The following is an 18,138-nucleotide window of genomic DNA, read 5'->3' on the forward strand; positions in this document are numbered from 1 at the left end:
TCCAACATCTCGTGGAAAGCCTTCCAAGAAGAGTGGAAGGTGTTATCACTGTGAAAGGGGGACCAACTCCATATTAATGTATATGTATTTGAATACAATGTCATAGTCCCTGCTGGTGTAATGGTCAAGTGTCCAAATACTTTTATCCATACAGTGTGGGTCTTAATAAATACATTTTTCTGTGTGTTTTTTTTCTTTCCCTTTAATCCCCAGTGACACAAAAGTCTGTATATATGGGTAGCACAGTAGCATAGTGGTTAGCACTTCTGCCTCACAGCATGAGTTTGATTCCTGACCATGGCCTTATCTGTGTGGATTATGTATATTCTCCTCGTGTTTGTGTAGGTTTCCTCCCACACTTCAAAAACAAACTAGTAGGTTAATTGACTGCTATTAAATTGACCTTAGTCTCATGCAGTCTGTGTGTGTATGTTAGGGAATTTAGACTGTAAGCTCCAATGGGACAGGGACTGATCTGAGCATTCAGTGATGCAGAATTAGTGGTGCTATATAAATAGCTGATGATTTATGTTTTGTTTTTTTTCACAAAAATATTTTTGCCAAGCTTCTCCTTCCCACCACTGTCATGACCCGTGTTTGAGATTCCAGGAGCTCCATTGGCACAGGACAGAGCTATCTCGAGATTGCTCTGATTTTGTGCTCAAGAAGCAATCCAGAAGCACACCCAATCCATCATCATCATCATCATCATTTATATAGCGCCACTAATTCCGCAGCGCTGTACAGAGAACCCATTCACATCAGTCCCTGCCCTATTGGGGCTTATAGTCTAAATTCCCTAACACACACACAGACAGACACAAGGGTCAATTTTTTGATAGCAGCCAATTAACCTACCAGTATGTTTTTGGAGTGTGGGAGGAAACCAGAGCACCCGGAGGAAACCCACGCAAACACAGGGAGAACATACAAACTCCACACAGATAAGGCCATGGTCGGGAATTGAACTCATGACCTCAGCGCTGTGAGGCAGAAGTGCTAACCACTAGGCAATCATTCCCTGTATGTGAGCTACTTGCCTCCCCACATACATTCTCTGATTAGCATCACATTCTGAATTTAGTGCAGGGTTCACAAATTATATTTGCTGCCCTGTGAAAGCGGATGGAGGCAGATGTAAATTTTATGTCTCTTGCACTGAGTGTAAAAGAATATTACTCTTTGCTAAGCTACAAAAAGATTACTGAGCACTTGCTAAAGCTAATAAACAAAACAGCTACAGAATGGAGTTCAGATCAATTCCCTTGGTGCATCATGGAGCCTATTACTAGTAGGTCCCTTGAGCATTTATTACACATCAACTGACAAATAGATTTATATTAGTGTAAACAGGAAAAGTACCTCATGTAATAAACAAACAACATTTTATTAGCATCAATACATAAACCCCGGCCCCAGTTACACAGCATATTTAATGGTGAAGAAAATGTGAAATAAGCATCAGAATTATTGTAAGAAGCCAATTTAAATAATATCAGTAATATTGTAAAGTTTGTATTGTTATACTTTAATAAATTTAAAATATTTAAAGCTACATTTTTAAGATGGGGATAAACATCTATTATGACAAGTTAATTGACAACAGTAACAATGATGCAGATGAAAAATGTCAAATATGTTCACCGGCAGCATTTCTAAAATAGTTATTGATTTGAATGTGTAGAAGGTGACTCAGGGCCCTATGGCCAGGGTGGCTGAGTTATGCTGAACCATTAAGAAGGTCAGACAGCCATGTAATTAATAGAGAACTAATGTTCATTACAATCATATAAAACAATATAAACCTAATTAATGGAATATTATGGACAGTTGTCCGGGCACCTGTGGTGAACGCTCATGTATTAAATGTGAGGTCAACAGCATGCATGGACCCTGGCCTTGATATATTTCATCAACAGTATCTCAATTCCAACATCTGATGAGTACTTCTTACAATTTTCTTTTAGCACCCTAGTATTCCACAGAGCCCTTGTTACAACAGGTTAGGTAGTATGAAAAAAGTACTGTATAGTCTCAAAAAGAAAGACTTTGTTTATCATTGGGTGTGATCATTATACTAATCTCCTTCCTCAAGCATATCTCCCTCTGTAGTGAGATAGCAACTGGTTCACCATTCTCGTTCTGCAACTGTGCCACTTATGTCGATATCCAACACCTCCTCCCATGATCATTGCTAATGACTTGTCTTAAGCAATGATCCCAAATATGCAACTATGATGCCATTCTTTCCCTACAGCTCTCTCATCTCTGCTCTTCCTCAGGTGTGCCTTTAATTTGTACAACTTCCCTAGAAAGGTTTCACAGACTAATCCACGTGGCTATAAAAGCCGTAAGGAGGGAACTTAACCAAAGAGCAGGTTATAGTGATTCTAGACACAATGGTGTGTGCTAAGCAACAACATTTAAAGCCGATGTACCAGCAGAATAAGACCTGAAGACAGTGCATCCAGTGATAATGACTTACCCCTATGACCACAAACTTTTATATGCAATGATTTTGAACCATAGTTTATCTTTGCTCCAGCATTAGTGAGATTTTTCATGCAGAGCCTTAAAAGCCACTTTAAGCAGGTAACTACTTCACGCTTATGGTTTGCTTTTTTAATTTAGCTTTTGCTCCCTTTTTTTTTTAAAAAAATCTTTATTTTGAGAAGAAACAAAAGACAATCGGCACACTATAACATGACTATTCAAGATGTTTTCTCGTAATTTTGTTATAGGTTATAGTAGGTGGGACAGAAGAGGGGGGCGAAAGCCAAAGGAGGGTAGAGAAAGAGGGGCGAGAGGGGAGGAGAAGAGGACGAGAGAATGAGAAGGGGATGTGAGATCAGGGGAACAGACTAAGAGCAAAAATATTCCAACGGTACACAGACAGAGAGGCCACAAATTGCAGTGAACACGAGAACCAGTGGTATGGTGTCACTTACTCGGGCGTTGTGGCTCCCAGCATTGGAGGATCCGGAGGCGGCTCGGAACATAATCTGCATGGGGGAGACCCTCCTATTTTTCTTTTTTTATTGCTCACAAAGGGGCTTTATATTCAAAACCCACCTCAAAAAGACCACTATAAGAGCTGACCGCAAAACACAGGCCAATAGTAATAATCTTCTAATTGCATTTACCAACGTTACCAACGGTGTTGATTGTAATCTGATCACTCGGGGACACTGCAGTCATTTTTGGGTCAACATGCAATAATATGACCAATTATCTTATATTTACTGTGGTGTCACAATGTGTGCAGCTAGCAGTAGTTACAATAGGATGTAAATTAGCCAATATATGCCAAGACCTCACTGCCATAAAATTCAATCTAATTTACTAATCTGAATGTATAAAGGCATAACCACTCAGACCAAAGCATAATAAACCGAATATTTCCAATTTGCCAAATAACTTCTGTAGCAGTAGCAATTTACTGGCTGCATCTTTTCAAAATGCAATTCTTGTGGGGGAAAGGCACATTATTAGGTTTACATAACCCATGGCAAACATGCGTTCTCATTCTGTTGCTCCCCTGTGACGTCATCACTAAGCTGGCTGCAGTGTAGTTGCATTAGCTAGTGACAGAATCATGCACAGAGCCAACACCTCTAGAGAACAAGCAAGTTAAAAAGAAAAAGGAAAACAGGTTACCCAGACAGTCCCAAGGCTGCATGGCAGTACCAAGAGCAATCAAGCTAAACAATATTATTCCACTGAAGGCCAGGAATCTCTAGACCTTTAAAATGAAAGCTTAGAGGTCTCATGTTGTACTGGGAAACGTGTATATGTGGGTCTATGAGACTTAACTGAAAACACCTTTTTAAAGGAGGAGAAGTCAACAATTCTGTGCAAAAGTATATTTAAAATATAGATAACTTTCTAAATGTGGCTTTATACCATGAAGTGGTCATGGTCTGTTTATTGAGTCCATATGGTCAGACAGATGAAACAATAGGTGTTATTGTTCTTAGTTTTTAAAGGATTATTGTAAAATTACATGTCCATAATATGCATATAGTAAAACAAAAAGAGTGCCAATAAATGCAGGAAACAAGTGTCCATTAGGTGCAGGCTGATGTGTTGCGGCAGTATGATCCTTGGAAATCTCCAACAGTATTTTGATAGTAAGAGTTGGTCATATTGTTGCATCTTGAACTCACAGGTAGAACGAAGTTAAAAGATCTAAAAGGTACAATGTACATCACATGGGCCAGCAAAGCCGGGCACTCCGATAACAGCCATGTGCAGTCTCATTTTATGTGAAGGAAGCAATATTTTTCAAACATCTATAAACAAATACATCTGTAACACATACTCCCGCCTTCACATATTTTGGTGTTCAATGTAATTTGTATTGAAATCAAAACGTCTCCGGAGATAGGGTCTTATAGAAAGTAAGCTCAGGCTGGAAGAATAGACATAGGGCCATACAAGAGAATAAGAACCAATACTAGTCAGATTTACTCCAGAAACACTTGTCCCAAAACTGAAAGCTTAGAGCTAAATGGTTGGGTAGGACACCGGAGGAGCGACGTGCGTTTGGCGTTTGTTCGGTTCTGTGCTCTAGAAAGAAACAAATCCTGTTGATTTTCATCTCGAGGGACTTCTTTCCTGACCTTTTTATTCTTCGTCTTGACAGAGAAGAATTCCCTCACCAAGTCTTCCACTTCCCATTTCTCTGTATTGTCCCTCTTACAGCAATGCAGTGCTGCCGGGTCAATTGGATGGGCTTCCGTATTAAACACATAGCCACCAGCCCCCAATACACATTCCCCGTAGGGAGTCATAACTAGGTCAAACTCAGAACCATCATTGTGGATGAAGTTATCAGGATCAAACAGCAAGTAGAGGTATTTGATTGTCTCTGCTACAAAGAAAGATTCCATACGATTGTCTAATTTATGATCACGGACATCCTTAATCTAAAAGAGAAACAAATAGAACACTAGTACACAAAAGTCACAAATACAAGATTGTGTTTTCAGTACTTCATAATAACCTCCTCTTAATCTAGATAAGTGTATATTCATTTATACTTGTAGTATTCAGGAACTCCATTACAAATAAATACCTAATACATAGGACTTATTAAATAAGGCTGTGTTGTCTGAGTGGAAATGTTGGGCATTTCTTTCAAAGTAAGCAGACCAGTGTGCCTATTTTTTTAAGCAGTGTAAAAAAAAATTTTCATTTTGCAAAGTAAAGATATTGAAAAGAGGCTCTGCAAAATGACTCGAATTTCAAACCAGCTCAGAACTGTCCTATACTTTTACTGCTCAGCAGGGAAGCAAATTTGTAGGTGCACTCCAATCAATGTAATAGAAGAAAAACAGAGAAGTTCAGTTTAATAGAAGTGGTGGCTCTAATGTGGTAGAGACCTTGGACTTTAATGTGACATTTATATTTTTGTACAGTGAACCACTGGAGATTTTTCCACTTTAGCACACCTAATGCACTTGTGCTTTGCAGAGGTGCCAAGGATACTCTGCCTTGGAGTTTGAATCTGTGCTCAATCTCAGTGCAAGGCATGTTTAGGATTTATTCCCCAAAGGTCCCCACAGAGTGAGGCATGTTTCAGAAGGCCCTAGGCTTATTTTTCCAGTGGTCTGGGACCCCGATTTTACATGACAGGATGCAGAGTTGTAGAGAGCATCCTGGATGTTACAGATACATGAGGATGTGATACTGTTAGTAGCAGTCTTGGTAAGATTGTTCAATATACACCACAAGGTGTGACTGGAGGGAAAACCATTAAGACATCACAAACACAGAACTCAATCATATATTAACTGCACAGAACACTTTACCAGAGTTTTTGTTTGTTATTAACCACTGGAGATCTTAATGATTCAGAGGAGTGTTTTCTCTATTGCCAGCATTTCTGCATTGTGAAGTGTACAACAGGGGGGGAATCTAGCAAAGGGTGATCTGCAACATCTCAAAAAGTCATTGCACCTGTTTTAGCCACTCAAGATTTACCATTCAATTCAAAAGGGCATAAAAATGCCCTGCGGATTAAAATGAAAGAGAAAATGTGCCGTTTACTTTCCCCCCCCAAATCAAAGGTAAAATATCATTGTGGAACAGCTCAATAATAGTATTACATGACTTTGCCACTAGCGTCACTTTTTCAGTATGGCTGGAGGTCAGCACCTGCTCAGCCAAATACAAGTCACTTGCATGTAAATGTTGGCTGCAATTTTCTTATTAATTTTTATGGACAATGCATTTCAATGTCATTTCTGTACCCAATGAAAATGCATTGCCTATTCAAATAAATTACAAAAGAGGCGATTTCAAAGTAAACTTGACTCAATTTGCTTGAATTAAAAACAATTAGATTGTTTAATAAATTGGAGAATATGGGGAATAAATGAACACTTTTTTATGGTGGTTGAGTGGCTAAAACAAGTGAAATGAGAACTGGCAATCGACGATTTTGTTCAGAAGTTATGGTAAGAGGTATGGATATGAGTATGGGTAGTAGATTAGATAAACTACTGTTGAAAGAAGTATGGCTCTGCACATGTGACATTAATAAACATCAAGCTGCAGTATGGTGTTAAGCTAATTTGATTGAGGTCAACATTATAGTAAAATGAGGATATCCTGTACATCAGTGGTAATGCCTATAGACATCTAAGAGATTGTTTGCAAGAGAGACTACATATTATTACAAGGCAATTAAATGTAAAACATTTATTGGTATAGCTCTTCTTAACACTGGACCTCCATCCCCAGTTTGAGTAACTAATCCAGCATATACGCTACAAATATACTGGTCATAGTACAAGAACTTACAGTAGCGAATCCACAGTCCACTTTACTTATTTTCTCAATGGACTCTATAGCGTCTCTCCCCAGGTGCAGCAGTGTTGGGTCCTTTGTGGCTCTGTACAAATACATTGCACTCTCAATCAGCTCTGGAGGATATAAAGGCGCACAGGTCATTACAGTACACAGTTTATTTCGCTTCACCTTTTTACTGATTTATTATGTTGCAGATAGTAAAGAACTCAGTGCAGACATTATAAAGGATGGCCACTCCGGACAAATTGCTGACATAGGCATGAAGCATGTTTGGAGAGTTTTATATCAGGGGGGACATCTATTGGAATTCCTAGGATGGTGGCCAGTGTCTAATTTTTAATTGGATTACATTTAATGGCTAGATAAAGGAAGATTTCTATCATGGATCCCTTAGTCAGATTGACTGTATGCATATACTATATGGGCAACAGTACAACAGCTTTCAGTAACATGCAAAAAAATACCTGGCCTGAGCGGATAGCCCTCCCGCTTATCCACAGCGAATCCTTGAGGAATGTTGTAGAACTCAGGTAATCCACCAAACTGCTTCCAGACAGTGTAATAGTTATGGAATGTTCTCATGGCATTCCCAATGTCTCCTACTAGACTCTAGAGGGAAAAAACAGCTAACTTCATTACAAACCTTCTCCATGGATTACTTTTTTTATTCCTTAGGCAGCCAATGGCCAATAGAAACAAGAGAACTGTTCTAGAATTAAATAAACTAAAGCGAAGAGCTCAGTGCTTAGTGTGAGGAACTGGCTCACATGGGGACCTCCTACTGCAGTCAACATAACTGCATACACAACCAGATAATTTATTTGCTGACTGGATTAAGGGTCATTGCTCTTCTTTTGTGACTAAATAGGGTGATAATGGGCTGATATGTCAATACTGCAGAGAGCGTGACCAGCATAAGGCTTTGCCAAGATTGGTAATGAACTATATAAAATTAGGTTATATTTTATAAAGTTGCAGTAAACAATTTTTGGTTATGATTAGACTAACACGGTCTAATTCTACTGTAAAATATTGACAGTAGTTTTATGATTAGCCAATTCTAACAGTGGAGCCGTCAACACACAGAAGAAATTAGTGAAAAATATACATGATACATATAAAAGGATTTTTTTACTGAGAAATAAAATCTGTTTCTCTGAATCCATTTGGTGTACACTGATAACCATGGATTGGGGCAGCACGGTGGCTATTGCTTAGCACTTCTGCCTCACAGCGCTGGGGTCATGAGTTCAATTCCAGACCATGTGCTTATCTGTGTGGAGTTTGTATGTTCTCCCCGTGCTTGCGTGGGTTTCCTCCGGGTGCTCCGGTTTCCTCCCACACTCCGAAAAACATACTAGTAGGTTAATTGGCTGCTGACAAAATTGACCCTAGTCTCTCTCTGTCTGTCGGTGTGTATGTTAGGGAATGTAGACTGTAAGCTCCAATGAGGCAGGGACTGATGTGAATGAGTTCTCTGTACAGCGCTGCGGAATCAGTGGCGCTATATAAATTAATTGTGATGATAACGAAGATATAGAGGGGCGTTGTAGAAAGCACTAATTCTACAATAAAACATGTTTGAACCTTGCCCCCCCCCCCTCTATATCCCTCCGCCATAGCCTAACAAACAAAGTTCATAGGACATGACTGACTAATTAAACAAACCACTGTAAAACAGAGTGAAGAAAAAAAGGTGTGGGAACACAATGCCCCCCCCCCCAAACGGATTCAGAGAAATGGACTTTACAATGCATAGAAAACTCCTCTTTCCTTGTTCATCTTATTTAGGGTCACGGCACATAGGGATGTTCCAAAGCTGCCCCTAGGGCAGGGTATACTCAGACACAGCTCCGCGCACAACTTTTTGTCAAAAGCTGGACATTGAACCTGTAAAACATGGTAAATGTATGGATGGAGGAACAGGTTGTTGTCAGACACAGTTGTTCAACTGAGGCTCCGTAGTGCAGAGATGCGCTCACAGATCTGGTAGAGTGGGCTGTAATATAACTCCGGTTCCTAATCATAATCCTTTTGGGATTAGCTTTTATCCATATTGCAGCTGTTTTTTGTTTTTTTTGCCATCCATCTACTCTTATGCATCATAAAGACAAGGAGGCTATCTGTTCTACGCAAGGATGGCGATCTGCCTATATAAATCCACAAGATATTAACCAATCCAGTAGGTAGAGAGGATTCTTCACTTCTAGAAGAATAATGGACAGTTTTCTCCGGAAAAAGACAGGTGGGGCCAAGACTTGGGCAAATATAAATAAAATAGAATGCTTTAAATCAGCGCTCAAAAGAATGCAGTCAAGTATTATAAAAGAGTAAGGGATATAAATAAAGTGACTTTTCTGTTCAGAACAATATACAGTGGATGAAATAAGTATTGAACACATCAACATTTTTCTCATTAAATATATATTTAATGTGGCTATTGTAATGAAATTTACACCAAAATGTCAGCAACAACCCTTGCAATCCACATATGCAAAGAAATCAAACCATAGATGTCCATAAATTTTTAAGTTTTATGTAATACTGTGAAATGACACAGGGAAAAAGTATTTAACAAGCTTCCTGAAATTTATTTAATACTTTGTATAATAGCCTTTGTTGGTAATGACAGCTTCAAGACACCTCCTGTATGGAGAAACTAGTCGCATGCATTGCTCAGGAGCCGCAGGCTGTAGAATTCACAAACCTTCCTAAAAAACCATTCTACAGCTGGCGGCTCCTTGCATTGCTCCCTTAATAGCACAAATGTCACTGTCGCCCTTGAAAGTGACGTACCTCTCTGTGCCGGTATGTTCATCTCCTGCAATTGTTGCCTGTTCGTTTTTGAAGGAGTCTGTATTTCATGTATGTCGGCAAGGAGCAGTTGTGAGTACCATGTGGGTGTAAGTGTTGTAGGAAAACACTTCTCCGCTATAATGACTACCACCATAGGATGTCAACGTACCATAATCTTCTTAGTCAGTCTGGTGCTACCAGAATTACTATGACACCCTCTCTCTTGGCCTTCTTGAAGACCCAAGCTAGCATAAGAATCAGAGGGAAAAGATACACTAGTTGGTACTTCATGGCATCCACTAGGAATGCCTTCAGATTTCTAGTTCTTACACTGTGCCAAGCTACTTTATGATTCAGCCGACAGGCCATCATATCAACCACCGGTCAGTCTGGTTGGAGGGACCTTTCCCCAGGATGAATGGAATGCCGGCTCAAGAAGTTGGCCACCCAAATGTCCAACCCCGGTATAAATACCGCCAAGAACGCTGGGACATAATGTTCTGTGCAGCGCATTTCCCTGGCTGTCTCCTTCATCCCCAAAGGGCTCCCGGTCTCCCCTTGGCGATTTATGTACATGCGTTGTCCAACTGTATTTGGATGGATCTGTCCCTTAAGAGGGACTGAGCTTGTAGCAGAGCATTTAGCACCGGTCTGAATTCAAGAATGTTCAAGGGTAACCTTGACTCCACTTGGGATACAATAAATGTAACAAAACCCACATTGGCCTTCCTCTACAAAGAGAGAAGACTGATATGGAGAGCCGCAGTCAGTCTGTGATAAGATGCAATGTCAAAGCTTAGTCTGCTGCAATACAGGACTATAAACTGTACAACATCTTAGTAAGAGGTATGTATATGGTGTGACACACAACGTAGAAGACACTAAAATCTCAACTAAGCACACTCACTATGGGGAGTTTGTTATTTCACAGCACATGATCTTATTACCTGTAATCCTGGCCAAAAGGCCTCCAGGGACTGAAATATTGGCATGGAGACGGTGCCCTTATACATCTGCACCCACACGTACCAGTCGTCATACTTCGTGTAATTCTGGATAGCCTTATTGTATTCTAAAGCAAAGATATATTTATGTATCACATCAAGGACAATCACCACCGTATATGAGTAACTATTGACGATAGATTTAAAATGTACTACTTAGAAGGCAGCTTTGGTTCATATATAAGAAACAAATCATACATCCACATGTAATAAAGTATTAAATAGAGATCTCCTACTCCTTACCCAGAAACATGGACATCATTTCTTCATCCTGCAGAAGAATGGCTCCTTTAACAAGATATTCAAAATAAGAGTCAACACCAGCACCTATCCCAGCATCCTGAGCCACCCATTTTGAGGTCATGACATCTATATGGTTGCCCACCTATCAGAGAGGAAACAAATTTATACATATTTATTTTTATTTATGTGTAAAATATTTATATATTGTATATTTTCAAGGGCACATATTTTTGAAAAAACTACTACAAAACTGTGCCCTTCCCTCTGTGTCACAAATCCCTTAGGCATTATTTAAATTAGGTGTTGGGGAGGGGAGAAGTTCTTGTGACACTAATATCATGTGATCACTCAGAGCCAATGTCCTGAAAGCAAGCAGTTTGATGATGTCACGGGATGTTTTTTAGGAGAATATGCTCCTGAAAAAATATGGCATGTAAAAAGGTGAAAAACAAAACAATAAATTACTATACAGCTATAATAGACAGCAAATGTTACATATGTCCAGTTATATAATAATAACAATATTGTCCCCAATACTATACTTAATATTTTCATATTTCATATGTGTCCGTTTCTAAAGTTGTGACCAGTTGATTGGAGGTAAAATCATATTTCTATGGTCTACAAGCCAGGGAATATATATATATATATATATATTTTTTTTTTTTAAAGAATTACCCACTAAATTGTGTGTGCAGGGGATGTCCTAAAATACTGTTGTAAAACTCCATTAGCATAAACACAGCTCTCTTCTAGTTACCTCACAGGAAAGGAGGGCAGGGGCAGCATAATTAAAAAGTCACTGAATGCGATCAGAACTTGTCCGATTCCTGGATGTCAATCTTCTATAGCGTAGTTGCGCCCTGTTCCCGCATCATTTTATATATTTCTCTCATATATATATATATATATATATATATATATATATATATATATATATATATATATATATATATATATATATATATATATATATATATACACACATACATACATACATACAAGTTAACCCGTGCATGATACTCATGCATTCTAGTCAAATCAAGCTACTTAAGGTCTTAAAAAGGTTCTTGTCATGCATTTGGGGCTAGCCCAGGCCTCCTCAGGGGAAGATCGTTACTTCCCGACGCAAGCGCCCTTTTTAATGTGTGTTCATGAGGTAAAATTACCTCACGAAAATGAGTTTGACCCCTCAACTAGTAAATTTAGCCTTTACTACCCCTCCCACGGGGGGAAGGGGGGGATGATGGAAGTTAACTGACTTGACTATTCTAATTTTTTTGTCAAATAATGTCAGTATACCAAATTTCAGGTCAATTGGATGAGCCCTTTCTGAGAAAATAGTTTTTTCCACACACACACACACACACACACACACTAACGCACGCCTCTACACATGTGTGTTCATGAGGTAAAATTACCTCACGAAAAGGAGTTTGAGCCCTACCAAATTTCAGCCCTTTTTGAATTTTTTTCCCCACACACACACACTAAGAATTTAGGTCAGTGTATAACTCTGCCCAGCAGGTGGCGCTGCAACTTGTTTTTTTTTTTCACACACACACACTAAGCATATATATATATATATATATATATATATATATATATATATATATATATATATATATATATACACACATACATATACACATACGCACGGTGGTCTTGTAGTGAATAACCCTTGTCACAGACACATCACGCGGGCTCAGATGGACTGCTGCCTGGAGGGAGTGGATTTACTGTACCAATTAAGGGTGAAATTATTCTGCTTTAAATAATCTATACTGCCCTAATTACTTAACTTAATTGTCAGTTACCTCCTGCTATTTAGCCAACAGTCCTCCAGCTGTTTTTAAACTAGAACTTGTTCAAATCCTAACCTTAGTAGTAAATCTTCACGTATGAAAATTTGGGGTTTTGAAACTCACAAATCACAGCACAGTATTAACCATATAATGTGGTCATTCAGTATTAAGGTGGAATGAAGAGCAGAGTTCTCACTTTCTTTCAGTATGATAATCGCCTATAAGCACAAGACCTGCAGATAAATGTATAATCCCCCGTTTGTGAGACATATGTCCTGTGTTGCTTTCCCCATGCCTCACCCTGCAGCTATTAGCAAATGGTTGAAGTTGTAATTTTTCTATCTAAGCTTTAACTGGGCAGCACGGTGGCTTAGTGGTTAGCACTTATGCCTTACAGCACTGGGGTCATGAGTTTAATTCCCGACCATGACCGTATCTGTGAGTTTGTATGTTCTCCCCGTGTGTGCGTGGGTTTCCTCCGGGTGCTCCGGTTTTCTCCCACACTCCAAAAACATACTGGTAGGTTAATTGGCTGCTAATAAAAATGGACCCTAGTCTGTCTGTGTGTGTTAGGGAATTTAGACTGTAAGCCCCAATGGGGCAGGGACCGATGTGAGTGAGTTCTTTGTACAGCGCTGTGGAATTAGTAGCGCTATATAAATAAATGATGATGATGACTGATACTTTGATTATCAGGTACAACTTGTAATCATTTTCTATGATATTTCTGAATAAGGTACCTTGTTATCCTTTGATTATTTGAAAATATGCAACCCTGGTTTAATGTATTCCACTACTATGTAAAACAACTTATGTCTTATATGGAATTCATAATTTGTAAACCGAACATAGTTATGCTTCAATAAAACAGTAAGTTAAAAGAAACAAAAAAAACAATTCAGTTTGACATATGTGAGCGCAAGAGGAGACTTAAAGAATACAGGAGTTTAAAAAAAAGTAAGGAGAAGCAATTAGTCAAGAGGAAGCAAAGCTATTATACAGTTAGTAGAATTGAGGAATAAAATAAATAAATAAAAATAACAAAGACAGATCCATCAAGTTGAACCTATTCTCAAGAAAAGAAAACAAACTTGTTGGGATATAGGACTTGAATGTCTCTAATATGTAGACAAATAAAACCGCCCACCGACTTTCCCTCACCAATCCAATTTCAGAACGACTTTCCCACAATCCTTTGAGGGCTCGCCTTGCTACCCTCTCAAACTCTGGATCTCCCGTTAGGCGACTCAGGGTAGCAAACTCAATGATGTAGGTTCCAATACCGGCTGTGCATGTCACAGGAGTCTCTGCGGGGTTTACTCCTTTCAAGAGGTTAACGGTCCCAAAAGGCATTCCAGTTTGTGTGTCAAAAGCTGCAGGACATTTATTACATGTAATACCGATTAGAACAGGATAAAGAAAACCCCTTGTGTATAACTTTACAATGAAATGCAAAGAACGGAAAAATGTAACTAAAATTATTAGACATTCTTACAGCTGACCTGGCAGAAGTTTCCGAGCTGCATCTTCTGCCATGCGAAGGAGGGGACCGGAACATGGCCAACCGGGCTCCAGTTCAAGGCCGGCTTTCTTTGACAGGAGGTGAGCAGACAGAAGTCCACCTACCACTGAAAAGTAATGGTAACCGAAATTATGATTTGGAAAATCAAGAAGGGGAAAAAGTGCACAATGGGATAGAATTGCCTATATTTCCCTGATAAGCAGTAACCAAACAAATTGGATGTTCTTTGTAATGGAAAGACTAGGGGGCAAACGTATCATCCTCCGATTTCTGCAAGTAGACAGAAATCGGCGACTTTGCAGTGAAAATTTAAAGCGGCGATGGCTTGTAGAAGATAGTTTGTCTTTACAAGCCATCGTCGCTTTAAATTTTCACGACAAAATTGTCAATTTCCAGCTACTTGCAGAAATCGGAGGATAATACATTTAGCCCCAGGAGTCAGGAATTTTAACAGCAGACACAAAACAAAAATAATAATGAGTGATGGATGGCAGAGTTATACAGAACCCTATAGAGTTATACAGAACCCTATGTGACTTAACAGTCTCTTTATTAAGTACCTCGGATGTTGGTCTCAAACACTGAAGCATTGACATCAATGTCAAAATCCACAGTGTTGTGCAGAATGGTCACTACTCTCTGGAACTCTGAGACATTGCCAATAATCTGAAAATTCCAAAACAAATTGTCAATTAATATGTTGTAATTTGCAAATTTGAAATTCATTCACTGTGTATGCATGAACTGATCATTTGGCAGAAAAGTAGCATTAGCCACTAGAGAAAAGTGATGCACAGGCAGAGACTGCAGTGGTCAGCGAGCCTTTACCTGTGACCTCCAGCTCTATGCCCTCCTCTGACTTATTCTCCGTTTTATATCAGAAAGCAGAGAATAAGACTCCACATGATGGGAGCCAGATTCCGCATCACGTCTAAGAGGACAAGGAGGGAGTGCTCTGCAGTTTGCACCACGTGACTGTAGGCTCCGGAATTAGTGCAAAGTAAATGGGAGGTCTGAGTGGTAAGTGAGGTCATTTTGGGATGAGTGATATATATGTGGAGGTCATTTTGAAGGTTGTTTTTTTCATTACAGAGATTAAGTGTAATGTGGAGCCAACCAGTTTGTGTGTTGCTAGGGGCAGGAGTCTTCGCATTACCAAAGATACTGATGGAGACCCTGCATAGCACCCTAACCATCCCATTATAATGATCTTTTGTTAAATAAAATCTTGTTTCTGTAGTGCTCTGCAAAATGAAGCACACCAGTGTATCTCCAATGTACTGCAGTGGGAAATTCTTAACACTGTCCAACTCCACCCCCGTCAGTGCAAACTTTTGCGTAAATGCTTTAAAATATGGGTGTAGTTACCCAAACCAAGACACATATCAAGCAAAGCTTTATTTTAATTTGCCCTTATAACCGCCACTGTTTCTGGAGAGAAATAATAAACAAACAGTGAGCATATATATTTCTGCATTCTATCAATAATATAGGAAGTGTCTCCGAGACCAAATACCCACCAACAAAGTGTCCAGGGCATCAATTAAAGTCAGAGAAAAACTGCAATAAAAAAAGAAAAACAATAGAATGAATGCTCGTAACAACCAGTACACTCGTAACAACTTACACAAAGACCTATCACATTATTCTACGCACACGTGGATGATAAATGCTAGAGCATACAGTGGGGCTCACGGCTCAGTTAAGAGATGACCAGCTTGGGGACCCAGAAACTCCCCCTCCCTGCACAAAAACTGTATACACCAGCGTCTACTCACAGAAAAATAAAACAGAAACAAAAAAAAGGATAAAACAGTACACACTAAGCATTGACTCCACAAAAATCAAAGCACCCCAATCAGGAAACATCAGAATTGGATCTGGTGCTTATAGACATAATATTCAGCACTGTGCCCTGCTACTACAACAGCTAAAGCTGCTCACGCTCACAGATTAGATCTCAGATGTGACATCACAGAGACGCTGCTGTAAGCAGTGCCAGACACAGATGCAGTAATAAACTTGCTCAGCGCTGAGCATTATTTCTGGCAGGTATAAATTCTGAGAACCAATCACAATAGTTCCCTACAAGTGTACTGAATATGGGGCTGTCATCTGTAGTTAGTCTCCGGTGCCCACAAAGGGCAGAGGGACTTCTACCAGTTGCTGGGGCGACTGGAATTTGTCCAGCAAAGCATGTGAGCACCTACAAGACAATATATTAAAGTCAACCAGCTGTTTAAAACTTTTATAAAATGAATGACTTCTTAGACAAACACCAAAACACACCTCACCTTCCCCATGTGTCCTGTCCATCACAGGTCAGTGGTCTCAGCTCATCATATGGAAAGGCATTGTCTAGGTAATTGTTGTATGCATGATAAAACATGGACTTCACCCGATCCCTGGTAAGAAATTTCCATTGTAAATGAACACTTTTACATTTCCTTCTATGTTCAAATAAAAACATAAACCATTATTCTTATTTACCAAAAACTACCACAATACAAACATATCACGGGCTGGTGCAATTTTGTATTTTGGTGGAGAGCAAGAAAAGAAAAATAAAGCAAAACACAAATAAAAATTCACATAACAGTGGTTGAAAGCAGATATATAATTAGTGGACTATGCACCTTAAGTAGACTTTATAGCTCTTCCCTCATTTGCAAAATTTTAGGCTACAAATTTTAAAAATACTACGTCCGCTTTTTCTTAAAAAAAAAAAAAATAGTTCCCCCCCCCCCCCCCTCTTTCACCAGAGCTATGACTACAATGGTACAATATAACATTTGTAGCTCTGTGCAGCGGTCTATATAAACATAAGAAATTGAGAATTACATCTTCATTGTCAGCTAAGTCACATAGTGTGGCAATGCCTGATTTTATTCTACCCCCTCAAACACTTGATGTTCTTTTCTGTATTATATTGCACCCCCTTCTCCAACTTATCTTGTCTGCAGCCCACCCATAGCTACACCTATGGTGGCAAGATTCAATGGTTTGCACAGAATCCAATAATACAGTAGAAAATAAAATATAACTACTGGTCTGTTGCTACAATAAATACATAGTAGGAGTATTAGTGCCATTAACATATTTTCAGATAGTTTTGCATATCACTGAGCATACTACTATATACATCAATATGATATAGTTGTCAAGGAGCAGTGGATATGGATAAAGTTCTACAGATAAGCAACTAAAACAGGGGATATGCGGTATATGCCCAATACAGGTGTGCACATTGCCACGTTCACACTCTGTATACAGTAGACGTGTATGAGAGAGAATATTAAGATTTACAGGATGTAGACCAGGTGTGAGTAAATAAAAAGCGGAACAGTGCAGGACTACATATAAGAAATTCCCTGTTGTAACTTAAGTGTTCATTTGTACCATGCAGGATAGGGTCCACTGCCCAGCTGCAGACAGAGCTTACCCTGGAGGCCAATATCAGCCACCAGTAGGGGGCGCTGTGGCCAACTGCGTTCCGGCTCCATAATAATAATAACAATGGTCACATTACTGCAGGAGAACATGGCACAAGTGCCAGCCTTACCGGTACTGAGCCATGTCTTGCTCTGTGATCTGGCTGTACTTGGCATTCTGACCCGGTAATACGGCAACGAGCAGCCCCAGGCACACAAGATACAGGACCGCGACCATGAGACAGCAGGCTGAGCTGCAGCCTCACATCATCCTGACACATAAGCACCGCCCACTTCCTGCTGGCTGCACGGGAAGAGCTACGATTGGTGGATGCCGGTTCCTTATTGTTTCCTTCTTCGGCATTGGCCAGGAGTGATGACAAGTAACACCATGTTAAGTGACTTTACATCACCATCTTTCTTTCTGGCAAGTCATGTGGTTTTTACACTGGCACATTCACATCCTGTACTTTATTTCTTATCTTTTAATACTTCCATATAGAAAGTGTGAGCCTTGTGCC

General features: G+C 39.5%; 1 protein-coding gene across 1 annotated transcript; it reads right to left on the bottom strand.

The window, feature by feature from the left end:
- Window positions 1–2,656: 2,656 nt before the first annotated feature.
- Window positions 2,657–17,914, bottom strand: EDEM2 (ER degradation enhancing alpha-mannosidase like protein 2). The gene is made up of 11 exons (XM_075177479.1): window positions 17,749–17,914; window positions 16,481–16,591; window positions 15,707–15,746; window positions 14,747–14,852; window positions 14,167–14,292; window positions 13,826–14,037; window positions 10,860–11,001; window positions 10,560–10,684; window positions 7,281–7,425; window positions 6,808–6,929; window positions 2,657–4,928 (listed from the first exon to the last, which is right to left on the bottom strand). Exons 1-11 carry the CDS (start codon window positions 17,853–17,855, stop codon window positions 4,467–4,469), a joined length of 1,698 nt encoding a protein of 565 aa, XP_075033580.1. The 5' UTR covers window positions 17,856–17,914; the 3' UTR covers window positions 2,657–4,466.
- Window positions 17,915–18,138: the final 224 nt, after the last annotated feature.

This window comes from Mixophyes fleayi, chromosome 6, assembly GCF_038048845.1.
Source record: "Mixophyes fleayi isolate aMixFle1 chromosome 6, aMixFle1.hap1, whole genome shotgun sequence".
NCBI lineage: Eukaryota > Metazoa > Chordata > Amphibia > Anura > Limnodynastidae > Mixophyes > Mixophyes fleayi.